This window comes from Onychostruthus taczanowskii, unplaced genomic scaffold (assembly GCF_017590055.1).
Source record: "Onychostruthus taczanowskii isolate IOZ18803 unplaced genomic scaffold, ASM1759005v1 scaffold79, whole genome shotgun sequence".
Lineage (NCBI taxonomy): Eukaryota > Metazoa > Chordata > Aves > Passeriformes > Passeridae > Onychostruthus > Onychostruthus taczanowskii.
In genome coordinates this window covers 3454948-3480295 of record NW_024505782.1, presented here as the reverse complement: position 1 = coordinate 3480295, position 25348 = coordinate 3454948, and the positions used below count along the sequence as shown (strand labels likewise).

Below are 25348 nucleotides of genomic sequence, written 5' to 3'. Positions count from 1 at the left end.
GATTTTTTTTTTGGTAATTTGCATCTAAGAAATAAGGATACTTGAAAAATAGATTTATTTTTTACTTCTTGATTTTATGTTGACATAGTTCAAAGCCCATAATCATCTCCAGAAGCCAGGAACTGGGAGACAGCTTATTTTGATTTTCATAGGTGTCTATGACAAAAACAAAATTTGAGACACTTGTGCTGCCTTGAAGGATGTGTCATTTGTCTAGTAGCAGGTGGTCTTGTGTGTATGAATAGCAGAACATGCAGTTCTGCCTTCAGTTCTTGCTAGTAACTGCATTCATGATAGTGAATTGAAAAGGTAAATTGCAGAAGGTATGTATTTATCTCATCATAAAGGTAAAAGGTCTGGGATGCTGCTTGTTTCCACTAATATGGAATTTGTCACAAATTGTAGGTTTGAGAAATGCTGTTGCTCCTTCTAAACACATTCAGTGCATCTGCTTAATGGAATTTAGATAAATTGGCAGGAATTTGTTCCATTGGACTTTCTTGCATTACCAAATTTACATTAGTAAAGGTTTTGTCCTAGTGAAATAATCATGATGCAAACGACTGCCTTAAGCCTTCTGCTTCTAGTATAGCATCCTCCTGATCCCTGCTGTTGGCTTTCCTTGTGCTCTCGAGTGTCAAACACTTTCATCCAGTGGCTGTCAAGGTTTTTTTACCTCTTACATGGCCAGTGTCAGAATGCCATGCACAGATCATGCTAGGGAACCCACTTTAATCATCCAGCCCTACCTGTGTTCAGTGGGTTAATCCTAGCTGTAGCTGTCCATGGCAATACTCCATTCAGTTCAGTAGCCATCCAGAATGTCAAGAATCATGCAAATACACAGCTTGGATAAATGAAGAATATTTTAAAAATGTTAAAATTTCTAAAAGAGATGAAATGTTTTAACATACACCAAAAAAAAAAAAAAAAAAAAAAAAAAAAAAAAAAAAAACCAAAAAAAAAAAAAAAAAAAAAAAAAAAAAAAAAAAAAAAAAAAAAATTTTAAAAAAAAACAAAAAAAAAAAAAAAAAAAAAAAAAAAAAAACACAAAAAAACCCAAACCAAAACCAAACAACAAAACAAAACAAACAAAAAACAACATCAAAACCAAACCAAACCAAAACAAAAAAAGCTGTCAGGTAGTATGTTAGAAACGTAAGCCATTTCTTTAAGAGTTAACCCAAACTACAACAACCTTAAATGAATAATTGCTTTCAATTCAGATTCTGTTAGGTTTTTTTTTAAAATCAGACTTACAAACTAAGCCAAACCAACCCTCTGACCTCAGCACACAGACGCTGAAGGAGAGCAGCCGCTGGTTTTTCTTTGCTCCTTGGCAGCACACGCTGAGCTCTCGGTGATGCTGGGCAGGGGAGGAGGTGGGTGGGTTCCCCAGGGTCGGTGTGGGGATGCTTCTGCCACAGCACAACGTGCCAAACTGCAGTCAGGATGTGTGGCTGCCAGCATTCTGCCCTTTCCACTCCCACAGTGGTCTTGTTTAAATCAATCTCAACTCACCTGCTTTTGCGGCTCCTTCTGTGGTCCGCAGCTCCATCATGACTAAAAGCTTTCTAAGAAAAATCCACTCTCTCCATCTGACTCTTTGTAGCTGGTGCAAATCCAAACAGCAAATTTATGACCAGGTAGGCTGTCTGCTCAGAGACTGAGAGCAGAATGTGAAGCTTCTTGGAGATACACAACTCCTGTCTGCTGCAGTTTCCTTTCTAGGCAAGGAGCATGTTGTGATTTAGACATCATGTACATAATCGGTGTATATACAAACTGCAGTAGTCCTGTATGTACTATATGTGTATATGACTATCCAAAAAAGCACATTTTAAAAGAAACTGTTGAGTGCTGTGCAGAGTTACATCGCTCTGTGCCAGTGGGTAAATACCTTGACTCAAACTGAGACTATAGTTCAGAGCAACTGTTACCACTGAAGGACACACTTCTGGCTAAAAAGTAATTTTTTCCCCCTTAACTATCACCCATCAAATTGCAGATATTTTGCTTGTAAAGAGCCAGGGTTTTCTCCAAACTGCAGTCCTTGGGCACTCACCTCTGCTGTGTCTTCAGTAGTGCCTTCATCTCCCCTGGCTATTCAATGAGGGTAATGCCACCAGTCTGCAATGCCCGTGCCCAGCAAGCCCTGCCACCCACTCACCCGCAATTTCTATTTATTTTCACCTACCTCTCTTCGCAATGAATGTCCTTGCAGTGCTCTGAATTTTGTTAGTTGTCGCCTCTCCTTTCTTTCCACTCCCCAACAGTCGTCATGGTTTAAGAATTAATAATTCCAAGCAGGATTCAGCCTTTCTGTAAGGTGGTTTAAACAGAGAGCTGTTGCTCAGGATTCTTGTTAGGTCAGCAGTTTCAGGCAGTTCGGTCTCTACCTCTTTCTGATGTAAATTATTTGGAGTACAATTCCCAACTCATTGATTAAACCTATGCTTATCACTCAGACTAAGTGACAGGTTGCTGCAGAATCCTCTTCTGCAGTGGTTTTGTTGCTGATTACCACTGTAAAATGTGCTTAATGGTCTTCTAGGGGATAATGGTATTTCACTGGCACTTTCAGAATTGTAATTTATATGTTCTTTCTTAAAAACTCTTAGTATGTGTAGATGGGAACTGGGATTTAACATCTTGATCTGTGATCACGTAGTTTATCCACTGAGATCCATCTGGAAGAGAACTCTGTATGAAATACCTTTAATATATGTTATCTTTTCTTTTAGCACTTTTAAAAATTTGTATTTAAATGTTAATTTAGTTAAATTGCTATGCTCAAGCATGCCTTCTTTCCTCAGATTTACACTTCTTTATTTAAAAAGCAAAATGAACACAAAGCATGGCTTAGAGAAAGCTGGCTCTTCTACAGATCTATCTTTATTTTTAAATATTGATTATTATGTTTAGCATTTCCCCACTCTGTGCCTTCAGCTGTTTAACTCAACCACTCTTTCTCTGAAATAAGCATTAAAACAGTGGAATATTTTTATTATTCTGTCATAGAAAAAGTTGTCTATGGATATAAAAACCTACTCATAAAACCTTACATTGAGGAGGTCTGCAAAAACTCTTTGAAGTTCTTGGGGGAAAAAACCCCAAACAATAGTGACCCATGATTTCTGCAAATATGATGGCTTATATATCAGAAAAGCACTATTGGGAATAAAATAAAATAAATTAAACTATCAAAACGCCCAAATCACCAGCATTACAGAACCAACACTTCAAATATGAGTTGAGGCATTTGCTGGCTGACCTACAAGAAGCATCCAGGACAATGTCCATGTTTCATTTTTACCAGAAAGTTCATTTTCTTCTTCCTTTTTTTTTTTTTTTTTAATTGGCATTTTGTAGCTGAGGTTGCTTATCTTATCTGATAAAGCTGCTGTAGGTAACTGTAGAAAAAGAACATTAGACCTCAAGACTGAATTTTTGCAATCCTACATTACAAACATTTTTTTTTGCTCATGCAGTTTATTCCACTGGATCTACAAGAATTTCTTAATGTTTGTGAAACAGTACCAAAGTGTGGGCATATTTTAAGCACAGTGGCTGCTTTTCATCACCCTGCAACTTGAGCACTGAAGTTTTGCAGGACATGATTCCTTGTTTGTGTGGTTTGCAAAAGGTACAAATGAAAAAGCTACAAAAAGGTACAAATGGTACAAAATTTGTATAAAAGGTACAAATGAAAAAGCTACACAATGGTTGTTTTCCTCTATTTTCAATAGTAAATGAATAAAATTGTGCAAACATATTCTTTCAGACCATTAACTGAAAAATTAGCATTTTATCATTGCATATAAATAGAACCTAATTAAAATGAATTGCATGAACTTCCATAAAGCTTTTTCCTCAAACCTTATTGATTCACATATATATTACAGTCATAAATTGATCTTTTTTTTTTTTTTTCTGAAAGAAATTGTAGCAAGGTAGATGTTAAGTAAAACAATCCACAAGACATAACCCTGATGAGTATCCAAATTATTTCAAGGTGTGAATGCCAGTGGACAAAGACTTTCAAATTAATTTGAAATCAGAAGAAAAGAAGTATATTAAAAAAGTGCTACTATATTGAAATCTTTGGGGATATTTTTATTTTATTTTTTGTGGTGTGAAGTGTCATTACCTTAAGGAGCAGAAGGTATAGCTGCTGTCAGAGTTGAATGATATACATGAGTGAATACTGTAGATGAAATACTACTGCTTATAAAATATTTTTCCATTTTGAACAAATCTGTAAACTACACCTTTGTTTTTAAGAAAATGCTTGTAATAGTCACTGTAATATTCAGCTGGGGATAAAAAAAAATTTGTGAAATAAAACACTTTTGAAGAAATTGTGGCTCTTGGTCAAAAATGGGAATGCAAAAAATAACTCCTTTCAATATATACTTCCATCCAATAGAAACATTTCTAAGTAGTTTATAAACAGAAATTAGGAGAATCACTTTTACTTATGACACTGGAGGTTTTAGAAGTTATAACTTGATTTCAGAGGTGCAGAAATATTGGCAGCTAATTAGAAACTCACAGAGTGTGGAGTGTTATGGCCCTGAGAGCCATTGTAAATGAGTGGAGAAAAGGAGAGGAAATGCCACCTGTTGTGCATGTGGGTAAACCAGCAGGTGGGCTCTCACCTGAGCCCAGGGCACAGGGCCAGAATCCCTTCCCTTGCCCTTAAATGAGACTTAGATGAGGGAAGTCAATGGCAAAGGGAGAAAATACAGCAAAACCTGTTTTTTTCAAAGACATTGTTCCACGTTCACTGATTTATAGATTTATTCAATCATTGGAATTACGTAGAGAAAGTAGTTGAGAGATTATTTTAAATGAAAAATGTGAGTCTTCACAGGATAACATCTTCTTCTAGAAAATTTACAGAACTTTAAATGCATCCCTGAAGACATATGGTAATTTTTATTTGTACACAAAATATTTCCACTGGCTTCCCTGTCTTCTGCCTGACAGCTGGGATGGTTCCACTGGAGCAATTATACAGATAAATCACACCTCAAGGTGCATTTAAACCATCAGAACTCTGGAGGGTGGGTTTTGTGGTGTACCTTGAAGGCCCAGATTCCTGGCTGGCAGGGTGAGCAGGCCCTGGCCCAGGGTGCCCAGAGCAGCTGTGGCTGCCCCTGGATCCCTGGCAGTGCCCAAGGCCAGGCTGGATGGGGCTTGGAGCAGCCTGGGACAGTGGAAGGTGTCCTGGCCCATGGCAGGAGGTGGCACTGGATGAGCTTTAAGGTCCCTTCTAATGCAAGCTCTGGATTCTAGGATGTTTGTGTGTGGTTTCAACTCTTTCATACTATTAGAGTAAACGTATTAGAGTAAAATGTATCTGTCCTGCTGTCTGTTGTCGCAGCATCCATGGTGCTGCATCACCGAGACCGAGCCTAGGTGTTCACTGCAGCCCAAGGAGGGACCAGCTCTTCCCTCCAGAAGAGGGAATACATGATTGCAGGTTTTTTACCCCTTTTATCCCTGTGTTTTTCACTGTCTGCTATGTTGGAAAATTTGGAGACTATCCAAATGCTTGCAGGTTTCAAACCCATGGGCTGCAAGCAGCTCCTGCTCATCTCCATCTGTGCTCAGGGAAGCCAAAGCTTGGAATTCGGGGCAGCGGTGGCTCAGCCACGAATTGTGCAGGAATTCAGGGGTGCGGCCCTCCACGACCTCCTCGAAGAGGTTTATAGATCTCACCTGCGCCAGGGCAGGCTCAGGTTGGACATCAGAAGGGATTTCCCCAGGGAAAGGGAGGTCAGGAACTGGAACTGCCCAGGGAGGAGTTGGAGTCCCCCTCCCTGGAGGTGTCCAAGGAGGCCCGGACGTGGCACCGAGAGCTCTGGGCTGGGTGACGAGGTGGGGATCGGGTGACAGGTTGCACTCGATGATCTCGGAGGTGCTTTCCAACGGAAGCGATCCCACGATTATCTGCAATTAACCGTGACACGCTGTAATTACCTGTGAGGAGGGCGGGGGGGACCCTCTCCCCTCAGCCATCACCTCCCGCCCCCGCTCCCCCTGCCGCCGATTCGCCAAAACCGCACGAAAAAAATATCAAACCAAGCTGAAGCAAAATTTTAAAACCAACCAAACCCCCCCCCCCGCCCCGCCCCCGCGCAGCATCCATGGTGCTGCATCACCGAGACCGAGCCTAGGTGTTCACTGCAGCCCAAGGAGGGACCAGCTCTTCCCTCCAGAAGAGGGAATACATGATTGCAGGTTTTTTACCCCTTTTATCCCTGTGTTTTTCACTGTCTGCTATGTTGGAAAATTTGGAGACTATCCAAATGCTTGCAGGTTTCAAACCCATGGGCTGCAAGCAGCTCCTGCTCATCTCCATCTGTGCTCAGGGAAGCCAAAGCTTGGAATTCGGGGCAGCGGTGGCTCAGCCACGGATTGTGCAGGAATTCAGGGGTGCGGCCCTCCACAACCCCCTCGAAGAGGTTTATAGATCTCACCTGCGCCAGGGCAGGCTCAGGTTGGACATCAGAAGGGATTTCCCCAGGGAAAGGGAGGTCAGGAACTGGAACTGCCCAGGGAGGAGTTGGAGTCCCCCTCCCTGGAGGTGTCCAAGGGGGCCTGGACGTGGCACGGAGAGCTCTGGGCTGGGTGACGAGGTGGGGATCGGGTGACAGGTTGCACTCGATGATCTCGGAGGTGCTTTCCAACGGAAGCGATCCCACGATTATCTGCAATTAACCGTGACACGCTGTAATTACCTGTGAGGAGGGCGGGGGGGACCCTCTCCCCTCAGCCATCACCTCCCGCCCCCGCTCCCCCTGCCGCCGATTCGCCAAAACCGCACGAAAAAAATATCAAACCAAGCTGAAGCAAAATTTTAAAACCAACCAAACACCCCCCCCCGCCCCGCCCCCGCACATTTACAATAAATTTATCAAAAATCTAAAATTACGCGTAGAAAATAACTTTAAGCAAACTGCCTGCCCGGCCGCCCCTCCCGCCCTCAGCGTGGCGAATGTGCGGAGCCGGCGGGCGGGGCGGCACCGGGCCGGGCGCGGTGAGGCCATGGCGCTGCTGAGGGGTGAGGATCCCGTCCCCCGCGATCCCTGCCTCCCTGAGGGGCTCCGCGCGGACCCTGAGGGCGGGCGGTCACGGCTTGGACGCTGTAGGGGCCCCCAAAGCGAGGCAGCTCGTGGGAGCCGCAGGAATTACAAAAGTGGAGCCCCGAGAGCCATTCCCGTGCCTCCCGGGGATCTCCCTCACCGCTGTCCCGTCCGTGCCTGCTCGGCCAGACAGTTGGAAGTAATTAGGAACTTCCCAAAAACTCAGGGCTGCGTGGGTCAGAGGGTGGGAATGATCGTCGTAGAGTGGGAATGGGGTCGGGGGGTGGGAGTGGGGTTCAGAGAGTGGGACTGTGGTCGGGAGTGGGAATGGGATTGAGGGGGTGGGAATGTGGTCGGGAGTGGGAATGGGCTGAGAGAGTGGGAATGGGGTCGGGGTGGGAATGGGGTTCAGAGAGTGGGAGTGTGGTCGGGAGTGGGAGTGCGGTTCAGAGAGTGGGAATGTGGTCGGGAGTGGGAATGGGCTGAGAGAGTGGGAATGGGGTCGGGGTGGGAATGGGGTTCACAGAGTGGGAATGGGGCTCAGGGGGTGGGAATGGGGTCGGGGTGGGAATGGGGTTCAGAGAGTGGGAATGGGCTGAGAGAGTGGAGAATGTGGTCGGGAGTGGGAATGGGGTTCAGAGGGTGGGAATGTGGTCAGGGGGTGGGAATGGGGAGCACAGGCTGGGGAGGGGGTGCAGAAGGTGAGGAGGGGGTCAGAGAGGGTCAGTCACAGCCTCTGTGTTCAGCACTGTTTTCTGCAGTAATTCAGTGTTTGGCTCCCTGCCTGTTGTGCTGCAAACAAGCACACAGCGAGGAGTGCGGTCTGTCATGTAACTGGGAATTTGAATTGTGTGTCAGGAGCAGTTTCTCCATGGAAAGGGCTGTCCAGCCCTGGCACAGCTGCCCAGAGCAGTGGTGGAGCCTCTGGCCCTGGAGGGATTTAAAAGCCGTGTGGATGTGGCCTTGGGAGGGCTGGGGAATGGTTGGACTCCATGGTCTTAGAGGTGTTTTACAGCACAGATACGATTCTGTATTTGTGTGACTCTCTGTTTACATGCAGTGACTCTTAAGTGACAGCTGAACTGTCAGTGACAGGGAGTTTGTCACATCCAGGCCCTGCCTGTGTTAGCCCTGAAAGTGCAGGATAAACTCCTTAAGTCGCCACAGCTCCTGAAAGTGTTTGGTGCAAAGAACTAATTTATTCTGTACATTGTTTAAATTCTTTGACTCTTAAAAATGAGGTAAATGCACCTTTTAAGACCTGCTCTTATGAAAACAAAATTGAATTTATTGCAATAGGAGCTTTTTATCTATTTGACAGCACTTTGCTACTTGACAGACTGTGCCTAAATAATAACATACATGTCAGTCATGGTGTGAGATTGCAGTGCTAAGGCCTGTGTAGTCAGCATTGTGTTAATTCTGATGGTTTTGCTGAGCTGGATAGCACAGAGGGCACCTTGCCCATAATAGTTTGATTTTAGTTTTCTGTGCCCACTGCAGGATTTATTTCTTATCTCTTATAATCTCTTATTTCTTATCTCTTATATCTTACCTCAATCCACAACACTTTAGTGTACCATTCTTGCTTCTCAACTTCCTTTTTTATGTTATTGATTGTTTTCTAGGCTTTCAGAATAGGATCTGATGAATTATTTTCATACCAAGTGCATTTGAGATATGTTGGAGGATTAAGTAGTGTTTCAGTTCCCTGTTTGACAGCAAGTGGTTGACAAAAACAGTGTAAAAGATGTGTTTGGTAAGGATTCAGAATGATCTTGGCTTTCTTTCCCCACAAGTTGTCAGATCTGTATGCATTTGGTACTATTCTGCTCTCATGCAATGTTTATCACCTTGGAAAATTGCAGAGACCCTGGAATCTTTCTCTGATAATGTAGGACAGAACTAATTAATGGAAATTTAGGAAGAGTTACTAAAGGTCAAAAAGTCCTTTTTCACTCAGCACTTCATCCACCCCTTGTTGCCTCTCCTGAAGTTCTGGGGAGGGGGTAGCATTTGTAGCTGCCTCTCCAGTCAAGCAAAATTTGGCAGGCTCTGGAGTTATGTGTCCTAAGGGAGTGTCTGTGTCCAGGTTAATTCAACACAACACAGGCTGTGCTGCTGCTCCTTCATCTTCTTCTTGTACTGGTTCCGTTCAGTCTTCTCTCTGAGCCTTGAGTTATTGTTTTATTGAGCAGCCAGAAGGTGGACTCGGGCACGGAACTGATCCAAGGGAAAATGAGGCCCTCATTTTCTGCTGAGTTGGTGTTCGGCTGCCTCTGTTGTGTGACCTGCCCTGGTTTATTTGACCCGTGGTGCTGTTGGGAAGCGGGCAGCAGTGAGCAGCCTCCGTGCAAGAGAGAGAGGTGGTGTCGATGTGAAAGGAATGTTTAAGGGCAAAGTTCCGTCCTCGCCCCTGGACTGCTCGTGAGGCAAGGCCACGGTGGATGTGACTGAACAAATAATGTGGAAAACTGACAACCTGGCCAAGAGGGAGAAGAAAGTTCTTTTAGCTTGGTCTGCAGCAAAGCTTTGTGATCAGTTAGGGTTGGCGCAATTTGGAGGAGGCAGGGAATCAGTGGACAGGAGGAGTGGTGAAGAATGTGAGTATCAAGGCCTGTTTTGCTACAGAAAAGATATGCCAAGGAAGGAAGGTTTAGATTGGGTATTGGGAAGAAATGCTTTGCCATGATGTGAGCCACTGGCACAGGCTTCCCAGAGCAGCTGTGGCTGCCCCTGGATCCCTGGCAGTGTCCAAGGTCAGGCTGGGTGGGGCATGGAGCAGCCTGGGACAGTGGAAGGTGTCCCTGCCCATGGCAGGGGGGTTGGGACTGGATGATCCTTGAAGTCCCTTCTAACCCAAACCATTCTGTGATGTGAGTCTGAGCATCCTCCCTGCACATTTTATGTCTCTACACTCTGTTCAGCTCCTTATCAGTGGGGAGCCTTGACCTTGACCAGTTTGGAATGTCCTTTTCTAGCAGTCGTGCAGCCTGGGGGTGCAAATACATGCGGGGTGGAGGAGCACCCTCTCTCTGACAAAACAGCCAAGTCACACGGATCAGATGACCTGAAATCAGTGCTCACGAGCAGCTCAATGAGCAGGCATTTTCATTTGTCTGCGTTCTTACATCTGTGTGTGTCCCTGCAGTGTTCCCTAAAATAGCTGGGAGTTTGATGGGAGCAGTGGAAACGGGGGTTGTGCGCGCTACGGTTCAACTGGGGGAAAGTTCACAGCCTGCCTCCCACTTGTTTTTCTGCACGTGGGAGCAGAGAGCCAGTGTGGCAGGCAGCCAGGAGATGGTTTGCTTCGGTTCAGAGATGGCTTCCCCTGAGCTGGAGCTTGTACTGACTGCTCCTGGCCCGTGCATTTGTTCACAAGTGCTTGCACATGGTCTCCTGCCTAGTAAAAACTGGATTTTCTTCTCAGACACCAGAAGATTCACAATGAAGCAGTTTAGGTGGCATATGTATTTCTGGTGGCGGGAGCATGAATTTCTTGGTTAGGGAATGTTTCTCCTCTTAAGCTAAAGTACTCAAAATTGAAATGCATATAAAAAGCAGGGGGAGGGGTGTTGTGCTTTATTGTTTGGTTTGAGTTTTGGTGGTTTTTGGGTTTTTTGGGGTTTTTTGGGGTTTTTTTAGCAGAAACTGTTTCTGCATATAAACCAAAAACCTGCTGATTTTTCTAGGACAAGGGAATGGCCTCTGCCAAAAGCACTGTTCCTTACCTAATTTTTTCACAGGTGTCTACTACATGATTTCTTAGATGTTACTATCATGGTTTTAGTGCATTAGCACTAATTTTTGATGCATGTGGCAGCCTACTCCGACTCCACACGTGTGTCCAACCTTACTTCGTGGTCAAACCTCACTGCATTCCCAGAATCTTCCCAGCTTTCCTTTCCGGCTGTTAATTCTCCATGCCTTCCCCTGTCTAAAGCACCATTACATTACTTATCTCGAGCTTCCTCGTTTGCCTTGCAAAGTTTCCTGTGAGTTTGGGGTGGAGGCTGGCTTGGCGCTCTCCTGCCTGCGATGTGCTGTGCCTGTGGATAATTTCTGCCCCCCGCCGCAGGTGTGTTCGTCGTGGCAGCCAAGCGCACTCCCTTCGGGACTTACGGGGGCTCGCTGAAGGATTTCTCGGCCACCGACCTGACGGAACATGCCGCTCGAGCCGCGCTGGCCGCGGGCAAGGTGCCCCCCGAGATCGTCGACAGCGTCGTGGTGGGCAACGTCATGCAGGTTGGTAGCTGTTGATGATTCCTCTCCGTGTGTGGAGGGGACACGAGGCTTGACTCCATTTCAGAAGGCTGATTTATTATGTTAGATATTATATTAAAATGCTACATTAAGACTATACTAAAAGAACAGAGAGATCAGAAGGCTACAACAAGAACAGAATAGACTAGAATAACAAAATCCTGTGACTGCTCACAGCCTTGGCACAGGTGGCTGTGATTGGTCATCAATGGAAAACAATCCACATGGACCAATCACGGATGCACCTGTTGCATTCCACAGCAGCAGATAGTAATTGTTTACATTTCTCTCCTGAGGCTCCTCAGCTTCTCAGGAGAGGAAAAATCCCAGCAAAGGATTTTCCATAATATCATGGCTACAGGTAGCCTGGAAAATCTCCTGCTCCGGGGGGCTATTTCAGGCACCCTCGGTGTGGCCCTGCAGACAGCTGCCTCTGGATGGCAGCCAAAGGGGTCAGTTGCAGTTTGCAGTCTAGTGTTTCTTGCTTGTGCTTGAGGGATGTATCCTGTGTGATCTGTGGTACTGTTGGGAGCAAGGCTTAGCTTGCTTTTTTTAGCGCCAGAGGTAGTTTAAACGGGGACAGGACGAGCTGACCTCCTAAAAGTATGTGTCAGTTAACTGGTCAGTTGCTAATCCCAGGTATGTTTCCCTTGTTTTAATGGCTTGAGCTGTGTGACTTGGTGTTTTTCAAGAGTTGCATAAATCCCTTTCTGTGTTAAGCCTGTAAGTGATTTGAGTCAATTTCTCTTGTGCTTTCCATAGAATTTTTTTTGAGTGAACATGGGTTTCCTTTGAGCTGAAAGGATACATGCTTTGATTGGCAGAGACATTTGGACAACTGTGTCTTTTCCAAAGAGGATGCTGTGATACGCATTGCTGAACTGCAGTTACCCACACATACAAATGAAGATCTTTGTTTTAGGCAAGACAGCGAAGAACATTCCTAGTTATTTTTTGCTTTGTATTCTGATTTCACCATTACTATTAAGGGTGGGGACTTTTATTTTGCACTGCATGTTTCAAGGATGCAGAAGAAGCAAGTAGCTGAGAACTTGGACAATGAGCAAAGAAACAGGCGGTATTCCTTCTTTGGATTTTCAGCCAAAAGAGTAACTTTAAATTATTCTGTCTCCTACAGCTACCATCTAAGCTTCTTTTATTCAGCTTTTCACTTTTTTAAGAGCTGTTTGTGGCCCAGGAAAGCATTGCTGCACTCACATCTCCTGTAGTGCTTTCACATAAAATATAGCAACCTCCTGATAAAGTTTCTTTTGATTTTGAAATGTCTTTTCCTTTGCATTATACTTCTCCATGCCAGTAGATTTATTTTTAAAAAAAAATTTCTGGTTTATTGATATTGTTTGATTAAGTTTAATTAATTATGAATGTATGACTATTTCAAACTCCCCTTCTTCAGCAGAAGTGGCTTGATTTTTTTTTTTCTGAACTTGGAATAGTATTGTAGCAGTGTGCACAGAACTTTGTTGTTATGATACATTTTAGCTTGGGGCATGTTCCCCAAGAGCACAGGTGTTCTCTCTGGTTTTGGGAGGCCTTCCCCTGTTAGTCTAAGCAATATTAATTTACCTTAAAATAATTGCAGCTTGCCAGGCAGGATCTGCCCTTGTGTCAACCTGCTGTGTGGGTGCTGTTTTGAAAATAAGGGATAAGGGAAAAAAAACATAAAGTTGCTGACTTAACAGAGTTTCTTTAAAATGCATATTAAGACAGTGACACTTCCAGATCCTGTAGGATAGTGTCTTCTTGAGCTAAACCAAAGTGCTTCTGCTGAGTGATAAAATTTCTGCTCAACATACACCATCTTCTGTCTGGGATGCAATTACACCACTCTGACTTTCCATCAAGACTTTTTTTGCTTTCCAAACCAATGAGAGTGTGACAAAACCTCTTTCCTGTTCTGCCTGCAGAGCTCCTCAGATGCCATCTACATTGCAAGACACGTTGGTTTGCGTGTGGGAGTTCCCATGTCTGTCCCAGCCCTCACTGTCAACAGGCTCTGTGGCTCTGGCTTCCAGTCCATTGCCAATGGCTGTCAGGTACAAAGCTGTATTTCTGTGTCAGTCGTAGCTTTTGTCAGGCTGTTTTAGGAACATTAGGACAACATGTCCTTTGTGTTTGGGATGGGTCTTGACATGGATTTTTGGTAGAGATTTCTATTGTCCAGTGCAGCTTTTTGCAGGAGTTCAGCTACTGTAGTGCCACGTTGTGTGGTTGGTTCTTAAAATGTAAGTATTGTAGTGATTCCCAGTTGAATATGAGGAATGCAGCAAGTGTTAGCTGGTGAAATGGAGCTCAGCTATGCTGCAGTTTCATCTCACAATCCTGTTTGTATGGACTGGAATTACTAGACTCCAGGAGTCTTTAATCTCTTGATCATTGTTTGTATTCTCACCTGGCTAGCTGTGTAAGCAGCAACCTGAGCTTTTTAAGTATGCTTTTGCTCAAAGATCCAAACTTCTCATGGGTTAAGTAGTTCATGGTGTCACTTCTTTTAAAATAGAAGAGAATGAGCTTCTCTTTGAGGAGCTGGCCAAAACCACTGAGTCAGAGCACAGGGATTTTTATTTCATTTGCTCATACGTTGCTTTTATGAATACTTGAACAAGCAGGTTGTTGATTTTGTGGGATTTTTTTTTGTTTTCCTTGGCTAAAGAATTATTTTAGGTCTGATCCTCTAGAAGAAAAAATGTGAAGATAAGGTTACGTGTTTGCAATAATATCCACCCAACTGTTTTTCCTAGTGCATTTTGCAAAGGCCATACACATGTTTGTCCACACTGAAAAAATCTGCTGCAGAATGTGACCACGTTTATTGGAAGTATGGTGGTGAGGTCCTTTTCAGAGATGGCATTTCTCAATGCAGCCAGCGCTGCTTAGGTGCTCACAAAGTTTTTAGTAACTGTAGGGAGCATCTCAGCACGTATTGCTACACACAAGTTATTAACTAGAAATCTCAAATGCATATCTAGATCACAGAATAATGGAACTGTTTGGGTTGGAAGGCACATCAAAGGACACCCAGTTCGACCCCCCTACCATGGGGAGGGTGCACCATCCCAGGTTGCTCCAAGCCCTGTCCAACCTGGCCTTGGGCACTTCCACGCATGGGGCAGCCACAGTTTCTCTGGGATAATTTAATTTTCTTTCATTCTAGTTCATAAAAAAACCTCAAAGTCCAACTCAGTGAAGCATTTTAAGGAGGTACTATTTTCGAATGATCTGTTGGTGCATTTAAGAATTGCGGCTTTTAGGTTTTGTGTGCTTTGCCATTGATGAATTAGTGTGTTTTGGGTACTTACTTCGGCAGCTACCTACCTATTGTCTTCTAAAATTATTATGTCCCATTTTTTTCTTTAATTGTAAGGTCTTACTTCAGGCTTTGAAGTGTAATTTGTATTCCTTTTGAGAAGAGTGGGAGCTCAAAACCACAAGCGCAACCATTTGTGAACCAAACCACACAAGCATGCAGATGCCTGGTGTCTTTGTTCCTCTGCTCTGTCACGTGTGCACACCCATATTCTCTTCTTCCCTCATGGATACAATCATTCTTTGCTGAAAGGAAGAAAAAGGGACATGGCATGAAGGAGACAGACCCCACCATTAACAGGAGGGTAAACCCTTCATGCGTGTACACCCATGGCTAAGTTTGGATTCATTCTAAGTTCATTGCTTTGCAGGTGACAATCCCTTCTCTTAAAACAGTTGTTATTTTCTTACTCAAACAGCCAGCTAAATCCTGGATGTGCTTTGTTTTACTGTGTTGACAGGAAATTTGCCTGAATGAGTCAGAAGTTGTTCTGTGTGGCGGAGCTGAAAGCATGAGCCAGGCTCCTTACGCGGTTCGAAAGGTTCGCTTCGGAACCAGATTAGGAGCAGAACTCAAGGTACTTCCTTTGTTCTGTGAGCAAAGCATTGCTGAGTATCAGGATTGTAGGCACTAAATCCTTGCAAATGAAATTACTGGATATTAGATCCAGAATTTGTAGTTTAAAGCGTTTATCTAGTATTCAGGCAGTATCAAAACAGTAGGTTCAGGCCATTTGGTGAAGTGTGCCCATTTTCCAGCTTTTTCAAAACCATTTTTGAGTTCCTGTTCCATGTTAAATATACCAGTAAGCTCTTGGACACAAAATTTAGTTGACTTGGTACATCCTCTGCAAGTGTTACGTACAAAATGTCTGTGAAGCAGAGGCACACACAGTTTAGGCAAGTAATGCTGGCAGTAGATAGATAGACTGGTAAGGAGCACATATATCTCCAAGCTGTGAACATCTCTCAGTTTCAAAGTGGATCCATTGACAAGGAAGTTAAGACAAGGAAGTTATCTTTACATTTTCTTCTGAAGATAAGTCCTAAGTGAATACTGTGGGAAATGTGCAGCAGGATAAATTGATAACATGCAACCACTTACTCAGTAGGTCATAACTGACATCAGAATGCAAAATTAGGACATTTCAGTGTTTCAGCCCTTTGGGGTTTTTTCCACCACTGTATTTCCATTGTGAAGATGGTGAATATGATGTCCTTGGTTCTGTTCTTGTGTGGCACAGGTCCTGCAGGCAGCACCTTCACAAGGGTGCTGATACACCAAGTAGGTGCAGCTATGTTCTTACCATAAAGATAACTGAATTACACAGTGACAGGTGAATGAATGCATTATCCTGCAGAACTTTACTACTGACAGAGATAACAAAACCCATCTGAACTGACTGGACTTACCTTTATCAGGTTGAGTGAAGGTAAACATGGGTATCTTCTCCCCTGAGATGTTATACCCACAGAAACCTTTGACTCTAGTAAGGGGATTTTACCTGACAGTAGAGAAAGAGCTAAAGAATCATTAGGCTGTTGTGCCTTCTCACAGTGCCTCCCATTTCATTCCTGGCAACCAGGAAGTTTGCTCACAGGGCTCTAAGAAATAATTAATACAGAAGCAAAATATGATGAAATATTAAAAATCTAAAGCTTTCCCCGAGCCTCTTGTGGCCATGTGTGTGTGAAGAAAGAATTGCACTAGAGTGCAGTGGAGATTAATTAGAATATCACCCAAGAACTTGCACACTGTTTTTCATTCTAATAAATCAGTATTATGTTCATTCTAATAAATCAGTAAATTATCTGTAGGTAACCTGAATTAATTTTACAAAGAGCCATTAGTTTCTAAGAGACCGCTGAACAGTTAGAAGCTGTCAGTAATAAATATAGTATTGCCATGCTTTCTGATTTTCTTCTTCTGATGTTCTTCTGATGTTCCACAGCTGGAAGACACGTTGTGGGAAGCCCTAACAGATACACATGTTAAAATACCTATGGCAGTGACAGCTGAGAACCTGGCTGCAAAGTACAGCATCTCCCGGGAGGACTGTGACCGGTACGCGCTCAAAACCCAGCAGAGGTGCAAAGCTGGTGAGTGAATCGAGCAGTGGAGGCGTTTATGTGACACCAATTTCAAGTCTGATCAGTTTTTAGCATTGGTTCAAGGTGTTCTAAGGGTTTCTCTGGCTCCTGGTGCTCTTGTCCTTCTGTTTGCGTGCTGTAATGTGTGATTTTTTTGTCCCCATGGTACAAATAACACATTCTTAGCGGGGGTTTGACTTTGAAATTGTGCTGTGAGGTGTTGCACCCCTCAGAAGGTTTAGTGGGAGCTCCTTTCCACTGCCTTCCTGTGCCTTCCTCAGGGACATTCCTTAGCTGTTGAGGCAGCAAACACCACTGGCTGGTCACGGGTCAGCTCCTGCCTGAGCAGGATTCATGTTGGTGAATGTCATTTGTTGGTGCCCCTCTGGTGGGATGCAGCATTGTCCCAGGCATGCCTGACTGCACTCCTTTCTTTCCTCTCCACGGCAGAACAGTCTTCCAAAGTGACCCACATCCTCCTTGTGAGCCAGCAAGTGCTGTAATTAATCTAAATCCTCTGCTTTCTTTTGCAAATTGAATGTTCTTGAATGCTTGAACAGTCAGAGCACATGGACTCTGAAGAGGGGATATTTGTTTAGGAGCTGTGTTTTAAACTGTTCTCTGGGTGGTTTATGTGCCCAAAACCATAATTCAGAGGCATTTAGCTCTGGGCCTCCAATGTAAGAAGGACGTGGAGCTGCTGCAGCCAGTGCAGAGGAGGCACGGAGATGCTGCCAGGGCTGGAGCCCCTCTGCTCTGGAGCCAGCCTGGCCCAGCTGGGGCTGTTCCCCTGCACAAGAGAAGGCTCCAGGGACAGCTCAGAGCCCCTGCCAGGGCCTCCAGGGGCTCCAGGAGAGCTGCACAGGGACTGGGGACAAGGCCTGCAGGGACAGCACACAGGCAATGGCTGCCACTGCCACAGGGCAGGCACAGATTTTGGGATCTTGGGCAGGAATTGCTGGCTGGCAGGGTGGGCAGGCCCTGGCCCAGGGTGCCCAGAGCAGCTGTGGCTGCCCCTGGATCCCTGGCAGTGCCCAAGGCCAGGCTGGATGGGGCTTGGAGCAGCCTGGGACAGTGGCAGGTGTCCCTGCCCGTGGCAGGGCGTTGGAGCAAGATGGACTTTAAGGTCCCTTCCAACCCAAACCATCCCAGGTTTCCATGACTCAGTTTCTGTGAAGTTTAGGCCAAAATCCAGTTGAATGTGCAGTGGCCATCCTGGGACTCAACATACATTGCAGGCCAAAGGTGAACATAAGAAGGAAAGATCTAAACATGGTTTTAGATTCTAATGATGGTGCATTTTAACAGCTGCACTCTTGAAGGAAGATTTTGTATTTTTTCTAATGATGTAGAAGTGCTTTTTGTAACATTTCTTCATCGTTTATTACCTTTCCTACTTGTTCCTCTTGTTACCTTACTCCTGCAGTTCCTGGAGCCTTTGCTAGAAACTGTGTTTCGTGTTTTCTAGGATCTTAGCTTGCTGTTTTTATTTCTGCCTGTAGGACCAGGTCATCTTATCCCACAGTAGAGAGAGAGCCCTGTGTGTAATCAGGAAAGAAAAAGGTTTTGAGGAATTTATTGAGAAGCCCAGAGGTAGCTAAACAACATAAGATCTGACAATTTCAATGTCTTAGTTTTAGATCTCTCTCATGTTATATTAGGCAATCTGGCCAGATGCTTTTTTGGGCATCTTAGATACCTCCAATGACTTGAATTGTTTTAGGTTGTTTAGGCAGCTGAATCTCATTCCGAGATTCCTGCTTGGCGGTAAGAGCCTTTGGAGGATCACCTTGAGCAGGATTTTGATTGATATACAGTATTTTATCGACAGAAACAATGTGGCTCAGGAGGTTTTTTGCACATTCCTCTCTGAGTGAGATTTACATCTTGGTCATCTGAGAAATTACATGGTTGTAAAATAAAGCAGCAGGAAAGGGGAATATATACTAAAAATAAACCTAGTGGTTTACACAAAAAAAACCAAACCAGAAAGAGTTTAGCTGTTTAAACCCGAAATAAAGTTTCAGTATTTGAGGCTTTCTTTGGAGAAGTTTGACAGTGTACTTGTTTAGTTTTTGCCCAATTTCTTAAAATAACAAAAACCACAAAAAAACCCCAACAATAAATAAGCAAAATAAAGCACAAATATTGCTGTCCCTGAACTTTTGGTTCGAATAGAGCAAGAAGCTGTGTGCACATGAAAATATGATTGTTGGTCATGCTAGGAAATCATCTTGATGTTTTTATCAGGTCCTTTATATTTTCCTTTTTGTGGTTGCAGCTAATGATGCTGGCTACTTTAAGGCTGAGATGGCACCAATTGAAGTGAAGACAAAAAAGGGTAAAGAAAGCATGCAAAAGGACGAGCACCCCAAACCCCAGACCACCATGGAACAGCTGACAAAACTCCCATGTGTCTTTAAGAAGGATGGAACAGTCACAGCTGGGAATGCTTCAGTGAGTACATCAGACCCTTGGGTTGGGCACATGTCCCCTCTGTGGTTCTCCAAATTTATTGCCACTGTTTTTATCTCTCACTGAGTTGGCTCTCGGTGGTGTCTCCTGACGAAAATGACTTCTAATTCTGCAGCTAAATGCCCCAGCTGACTCTCCCAGCCTCGTGCCAGGTGATCCTGGCAGGTGCCAGGGGATCCTTCAGTCAGCTCCTCAGTCCTAAATTTGATTCTGTGGATTGCCACTGATATTGCAGTGGGGCATTGGCATTTCCTCATCAGCCTTGAGTTGCGCAGCTGGGGCTGCAGTGGTTGTGTAACCACTCTACTTTTTTGGGGGACAGTGGTAACTGAACTTACTTGCTTTAAACCTACTTTTTTTTTTTTTAGTGTGCATACTGCTGCTGTTCATCTTTGACAGCTACTGTCCTCACTCCCCCAAACCACATTCTGGTCTTACCCAGAATATACTCAGTGCTTAGCAGCATGTCATTGTGGACTGTTCCTCTGAAAGTCATTATCTTAATTAATTGATTAAAGTGCTTTGGGCCAGATGGAGTGCTGTGATCATAGTCTCAATTCATGCCTAAAATAGATCATAGCCACAGTAAGTGTGGGTGTCTGTAAAGTATCTTTTGTAATTAATAGCACATACATTATCCATTATTAATAGTGTTCTTGCAAGTCAGCAGAATCATATTTCCAATGCACGGAAGACTTACTTTTCTTTTCTAACACATTAGAATTCATGAAACATTTATCTGTATTTAACTTTATTTCCCCCAGATTGTTTTTTGTTGTTTTGAAGAAACATTGTTAAATGTTAGTTATAGTACCTTAGACTCAAGCCGGTTTTGGGGGTTAAAGAGTGTGAGGATTTTTTTGTTTCTTTGTATTTTCTCACTAAGAGTGCTTCTCTCTTACTGCCAGGGTGTGTGTGATGGAGCTGGTGCAGTCATCCTTGCCAGTGAATCAGCACTTAAAAAGCACAGTCTCACTCCTCTGGCAAGAATAGTAGCTTATCACTCAGCTGGCTGTGACCCTTCCATCATGGGCATTGGTAAGTTGCAATAAAAGCACATAATTTATAGCTTAAAGCAGCACTAAAATGTTCTTGCCATGGGCATTCTAAAGGAAAGGAAAGGATGCTTCACTGTGCTCAGGCTGGTGGCTCTGAAGGTGTTTGTGTGTCCTGCTGTCCAGCCTGCTGTGTCAGTCCATCCCTGTTGTGCAGAGGGACAGCTTTGCTCCTCAGTTTGGCTGGAAGGGTGTGAGCAGTGTCTGACCCACAGTAACAGCACGAGCATAGTCCCCCAGGCTCTTCTTTCTTCCCCTTTTTTACTGTCTCTTTCAGTCAAGAAAACAAACACTCAGACATTTTTTAAAACCATTTTCTCCTAAAATTCACTTTTGTTTCCTGTAAGCTCTAAATCCCTTAATAATATGTGTAACTGTGAGTTGTCTGCCTCACCTCTTGCTGATGGGGTATTGTGACCTTTCAGCAGTTACTCAGTGGCTCAGGCTGCTTGAATCCCAGGATATGCATCTGTTCAGATATTACTTGGGAAACCAAACCCTTTCTTGGTTGCTTTAGTCCCATATTTTCTGTTTCCTCATTAGGTATTTTCTGTTTCCTCTCTTAGAGCAAACAGTCCCTCAAAGCCAATCCAGACACCACAGGATTTTTCCCTTCACTTTAGTTTGCAGACAGCATTGTGTCCCAGCATTGCTTTTCCTCTCTGTGCTCTGTTCAGAGGAGCTGTTGTTGGCAGGTTCTGTGTGTCAGTAGAAATGCAAATGAGGCATTGTCAGATTTGTTTTCCTGCTCAGACTGTCTGACTGACACAGCCTTCAAAGCAAACGTGGAGGGAGGGTTTGTTTTGCTGGACCTGGTGCTGGCATTGTGCTTCCTAAACTAGCCCATTCTCTCTAGCTCAGGCAACTCTCCTAGCTTGTTTAAAAACTTAATAAATCATATGGAGGATCACTTAGAATCCAAACTCCTTCACACCACAGTTTGTCCCCAGCAGCTCAGAGAGACCAGATGAGGTTTACTGATGTGACAGCAGCAGATCTGACAAACAGGAGCTCAGTCTGAGCCACTGTCCTTTCACATACTGATAGCAGGTCCTGTCTCACAGTGTTCAGTGACAGAATTCATTGTTTTAGAAAAGAGAGAGAGGGGGAAAAGTTTACTTGGCTGTCATTAGGGGTCTTTGTGTTGTCTACATGAGACCCTGCCATTACTCTCATGCGTAACAGGCATACTAAAATCCTTCCCTAATAAGATGCACTTAGTCTGGTGTTGAGCTGCCTGGGGCTCCCTGAAACTTCACTGAGCTCTGAACTCGTCCCTTACTTCTTTTAATTTTTCTGTCTCTTTGGTAATTTTACTTATTTTAATGTATTTATTCTTTGAGCTCTGTGTTTTCAATGCCATTTTTTGGTGGTGTGATAGCATGTAGGATTGTTGGTGTTTTAGAATGGAATGATCAGCCACCACCCAACATCTCAGTATGTTTCTCCTACAGGCATGTACCTGATTAACCCTTCCAAATTCTCTTTGAGTGTGTGTTTCCTTAGCTAGCTGTGTTTGGGATTAATTTCCCTTAGTAGTTTGTATTAGGTTAAAGAAGGCAGCTTTCTTCCAGAGGACAGTGTTGTTGCCAAAGTCTTAATAGTCTGAAACCCAAAATCTTACTTTCTTCAGTTGTCCAAGGCCTGGCTCTGAGGGAGCATTTAATTGTTTGGAATAAACTAATTAAACATTTGGCTTTTTACAAGAAGATTTTCAGCTATATTAAGAACACCAAAACAACAATACCCATAACTAAGCACATGACCAGCAAACTCTAGAGCAGCCTGTATTTCTCCCGTTTTGTTTACCTGGAGGCTGCAAGTTGTGAGGAAAGAATAAATGGAACCAAGAGTACTGCGAAGGAAAATGCCTCAAAACCATTGTGAAGTTGTTTTTTTCCCCTGGGGACTGTCACTTCTCTTGACTCAAAAGCTCTGTGTGCTGCAGTAGTGGCACTCTTGGCTTTCTCTGGCTGTATGTTGGCAAGGAGACCAAGTAGTTTTGAGATTTAGGAGCTCTCTTACCACCTAATAAAGCACATGAGTGGCATATCCAGAATTCATTGTCTGCACAGAGGCTCGTGGGAGGGGTTCTAATGAGGCTTTATGAATTTATCCTATTTTTAAATTTAACTAACTGCATGTGATTTCCAAACAGGCCCTGTACCTGCAATAACAGAGGTTTTGAAGAAGGCAGGACTGACCCTGAAGGATATGGATTTAGTAGAGGTGAGATGTTTTTACAAGAGCAGTGATTTTACCCCTTATCTTTTTAGCAGAAGGATTCCACTCATGCCATGTAGGTGTTGTTGCCTGTCAGGAACCTGCCTGACCTCTGTCCATCCAGCTTCTGCTGCACAGTCACCTCAAAAATCCCAGGCACGTGGAAACTGGAAATGGTGTGATCGCATTCCGTGGAACAAAAATATCCTCATGTGACATGATGTTTTACTCCGTTGGCTGGACTGCTCATGTTTTTATTTAGTGATACATGTGAACAGGGCCTTTTTCTGTCAGAGCAGCAGGCTCTTCATGGACCCACTGCCTCAGAACATACTGTACTTTTTTTTTAGAAAATACACCTCATACTTGCTTAGTATTTGAATTTAGTTGGGTTGGATTGACAGATGTGTGTTGGCTGAGCATGCTGTTGTAAACACAGCATTTAACGTTTCAGAAGGACCTGGAGGACCAGTTCACCTCATTTAATCTTGTTTGCACACATACTGCTGAAGGCTGGTGTTAAAGTTCTGTCCTTTCTCTGGTGCTTTAGGTAAATGAGGCATTTGCACCTCAGTATCTGGCTGTGGAAAAGGTGTTGGGCCTTGACCCTGAGAAAACCAACGTCAACGGAGGTGCCATCGCCATCGGGCACCCTCTGGGGGCCTCGGGGTCACGGATCACAGCTCACCTGGTGCATGAATTAAGGTATGCACACAGACAGCAGCTGCTCAGCGTGGGTGCACTGCTGCTGGATGGATTTATGCCTGCTGGATGGATTTTGAGCACGGATACCATGTGACTAAGCTCTTCCAGTCAGCCAGCCTAAAACTCTCCTGGCTGGAATCGGCCGCTTTTTGTACTAATTTGCCACCTCTGTGCTGCAGGGCAGGTCCTGCACTTGCCTCACATCCCATCCTGTCGTCATGACAGCATTCATTATTCACCTACGTCTGATTCAAGCCTCCAGGAGCCTGTGGGAAGGTTTTCTTTTTTTGAAATGGCCTTTGAGCAAAGTCTGTTCTCTTCTTAACGTGGTGCATTTCATAGAGTCATGGAGTCCTAGGGACAGCTTCCACTATCCCAGGTGGCTCTAAGCCCCATCCAACCTGGCCTTGAGCACTGTCTGGGATGGAACAGCCACAGCTGCTCTATGCACCCGGTGCCAGGGCCTGCCCACCCTGCCAGCCAGCAATTCCCTCCCAGTATCCCACCTGTCCCTGCCCTCTTGCAGTGGAAGCCATTCCCCCTTGCCCTTTCCCTCCCATGTGTGAAGTCCTTTAGCTACTGGAAGGGGATGCTTTAAAAGACTTTGTTGTCACCTTCTCTCTCCTTTAGCCCATTTTCAGAAATTCTGGCTCTTTAGCTTGCTTAATATGCTTAGCACCATTTTAATTCCCCCCTCAGGGTAGAGATCACTATGTCTCTTTGGTTGTACTTGCAACACTGTCTTAGTGCTCAGCCATGAAACTTCAGATTCGTTTGCACCTTGCAGAAATCTGTTTCTTGGAGTGTGGTTGTAGGAAACCTAGCATTTAAAAACTACCTCAGCAGTGTTCAGGTAGTTTAAAACTGCTCCAGAAATGTTCAGGTGGGGTCTAGTGGAACAAGTCTGTGCCTGTGGCAGGGGGTGTAACCAGATGATGTCTAAAGTCACTGTTCAGAAATATTGCAACAGCACTTAATACTTCGTGGTATTTTACTAGAAAAATAACATAGGCATTCTGAAATGTCATTGTCAGTGACACCCAGCTGGTAGCTGGTTTCCTCTCATAAAACCAGGACAGGAGGTGCTGTGGCTCCCTGCAGGTAACTGATCTTCCCTGTTGCTGTTTCTGAGCAGGCGCCGTGGCGGGAAGTACGCGGTTGGGTCAGCGTGCATCGGCGGTGGGCAAGGCATTGCTGTGCTCATTGAGAACACAGCCTGAAGCCTCCTGGGCACTGCAGCCTGGCCTGAGCTGCTGATTCCCCGAGAAACCTGCCTCCTCTGACACCAGAGCATCGCTGCCTGCCTTTCCTGCAAGGTAAAGGAACAACCGAGAAGTCAGAATTCTGAACAAAAAAAATTCATTGATGTCTTTCTAACTAAAGGAAGTGCAGCATCAATATAATTTCACACTGATTAAGTATTTTCTAAAAGCCTCTTTTCAATCAATGTATTTCTGTAGGCAAAATTATTTTCATTTCCTGGGGATATTGCCTGTCAAACTTTCACCCAACCTGCCTTAAAATAGCAGTCAGTGTAGCTTTTTAAGCAAGTGTTGCTTAAACTTATTTCAGCTACAGACACTGTCTGGCACATGTGCCTCTTTTATTATCAGGAAATGTGAAAATGTAATCAGAGACTTTCTGAAGTATATACTGATTGTAGATTGATGGCTATTAACCTGTACCCTGCTGTTCTGCAAGGGAAAGGAGCAGAAGCTGAAATTTTCATTGTGCCTCCCAAAAGAATAATAAATATAACACACAAAGAAAAAAAGGCTTGGTGTTCTGTTTGTTAGTTTATTTTTAAAGTAAATCAGTGTGAGAATTGTTACTTCTGGGAAATCAGTGTTGGGTTTTGGAGAGAGTGTTTCTTTTGGTTGAGGAATAACTGGTGTTTATAAGGTAGTTTCTAGAGAACTCCAACAAATCTGCCAGGCCTTTGAGAAGGGCTGTGGCTGCATCTGGGCTATTATCACACAGTAACTGCATGGATTGACCATCTCTTTCTTAAACTTTCTCTGATAGTATCACCCATATTTCTTGGGTCTGTTGGTGTGTGGCTGTTCTTGACCAGTTTGGGAGGTGCAGCTCTGAGGAAGCTGCCTCAGATGCAGT

The 25348-nt window shown here is 44.2% G+C and overlaps 1 protein-coding gene across 2 annotated transcripts; it reads left to right on the top strand.

Annotated features, from left to right (window-relative positions):
- Positions 1 to 7005: 7005 nt before the first annotated feature.
- On the top strand, positions 7006 to 25007 carry ACAA2 (acetyl-CoA acyltransferase 2). Of its 2 annotated transcripts, none has more exons than XM_041423584.1 (10): positions 7006 to 7072; positions 11173 to 11339; positions 13286 to 13414; positions 15146 to 15262; positions 16637 to 16784; positions 19057 to 19232; positions 20159 to 20288; positions 22464 to 22534; positions 23079 to 23233; positions 24369 to 25007. In XM_041423584.1, the coding sequence occupies exons 1-10, from the start codon at positions 7057 to 7059 to the stop codon at positions 24451 to 24453; spliced, it is 1194 nt and encodes a 397-aa protein (XP_041279518.1). In that variant the 5' UTR covers positions 7006 to 7056; the 3' UTR covers positions 24454 to 25007. The 2 variants fall into 2 exon arrangements, with proteins under 2 accessions (XP_041279518.1, XP_041279517.1); XM_041423583.1 differs by lacking the exon at positions 7006 to 7072 and adding an exon at positions 10894 to 11089.
- Positions 25008 to 25348: the final 341 nt, after the last annotated feature.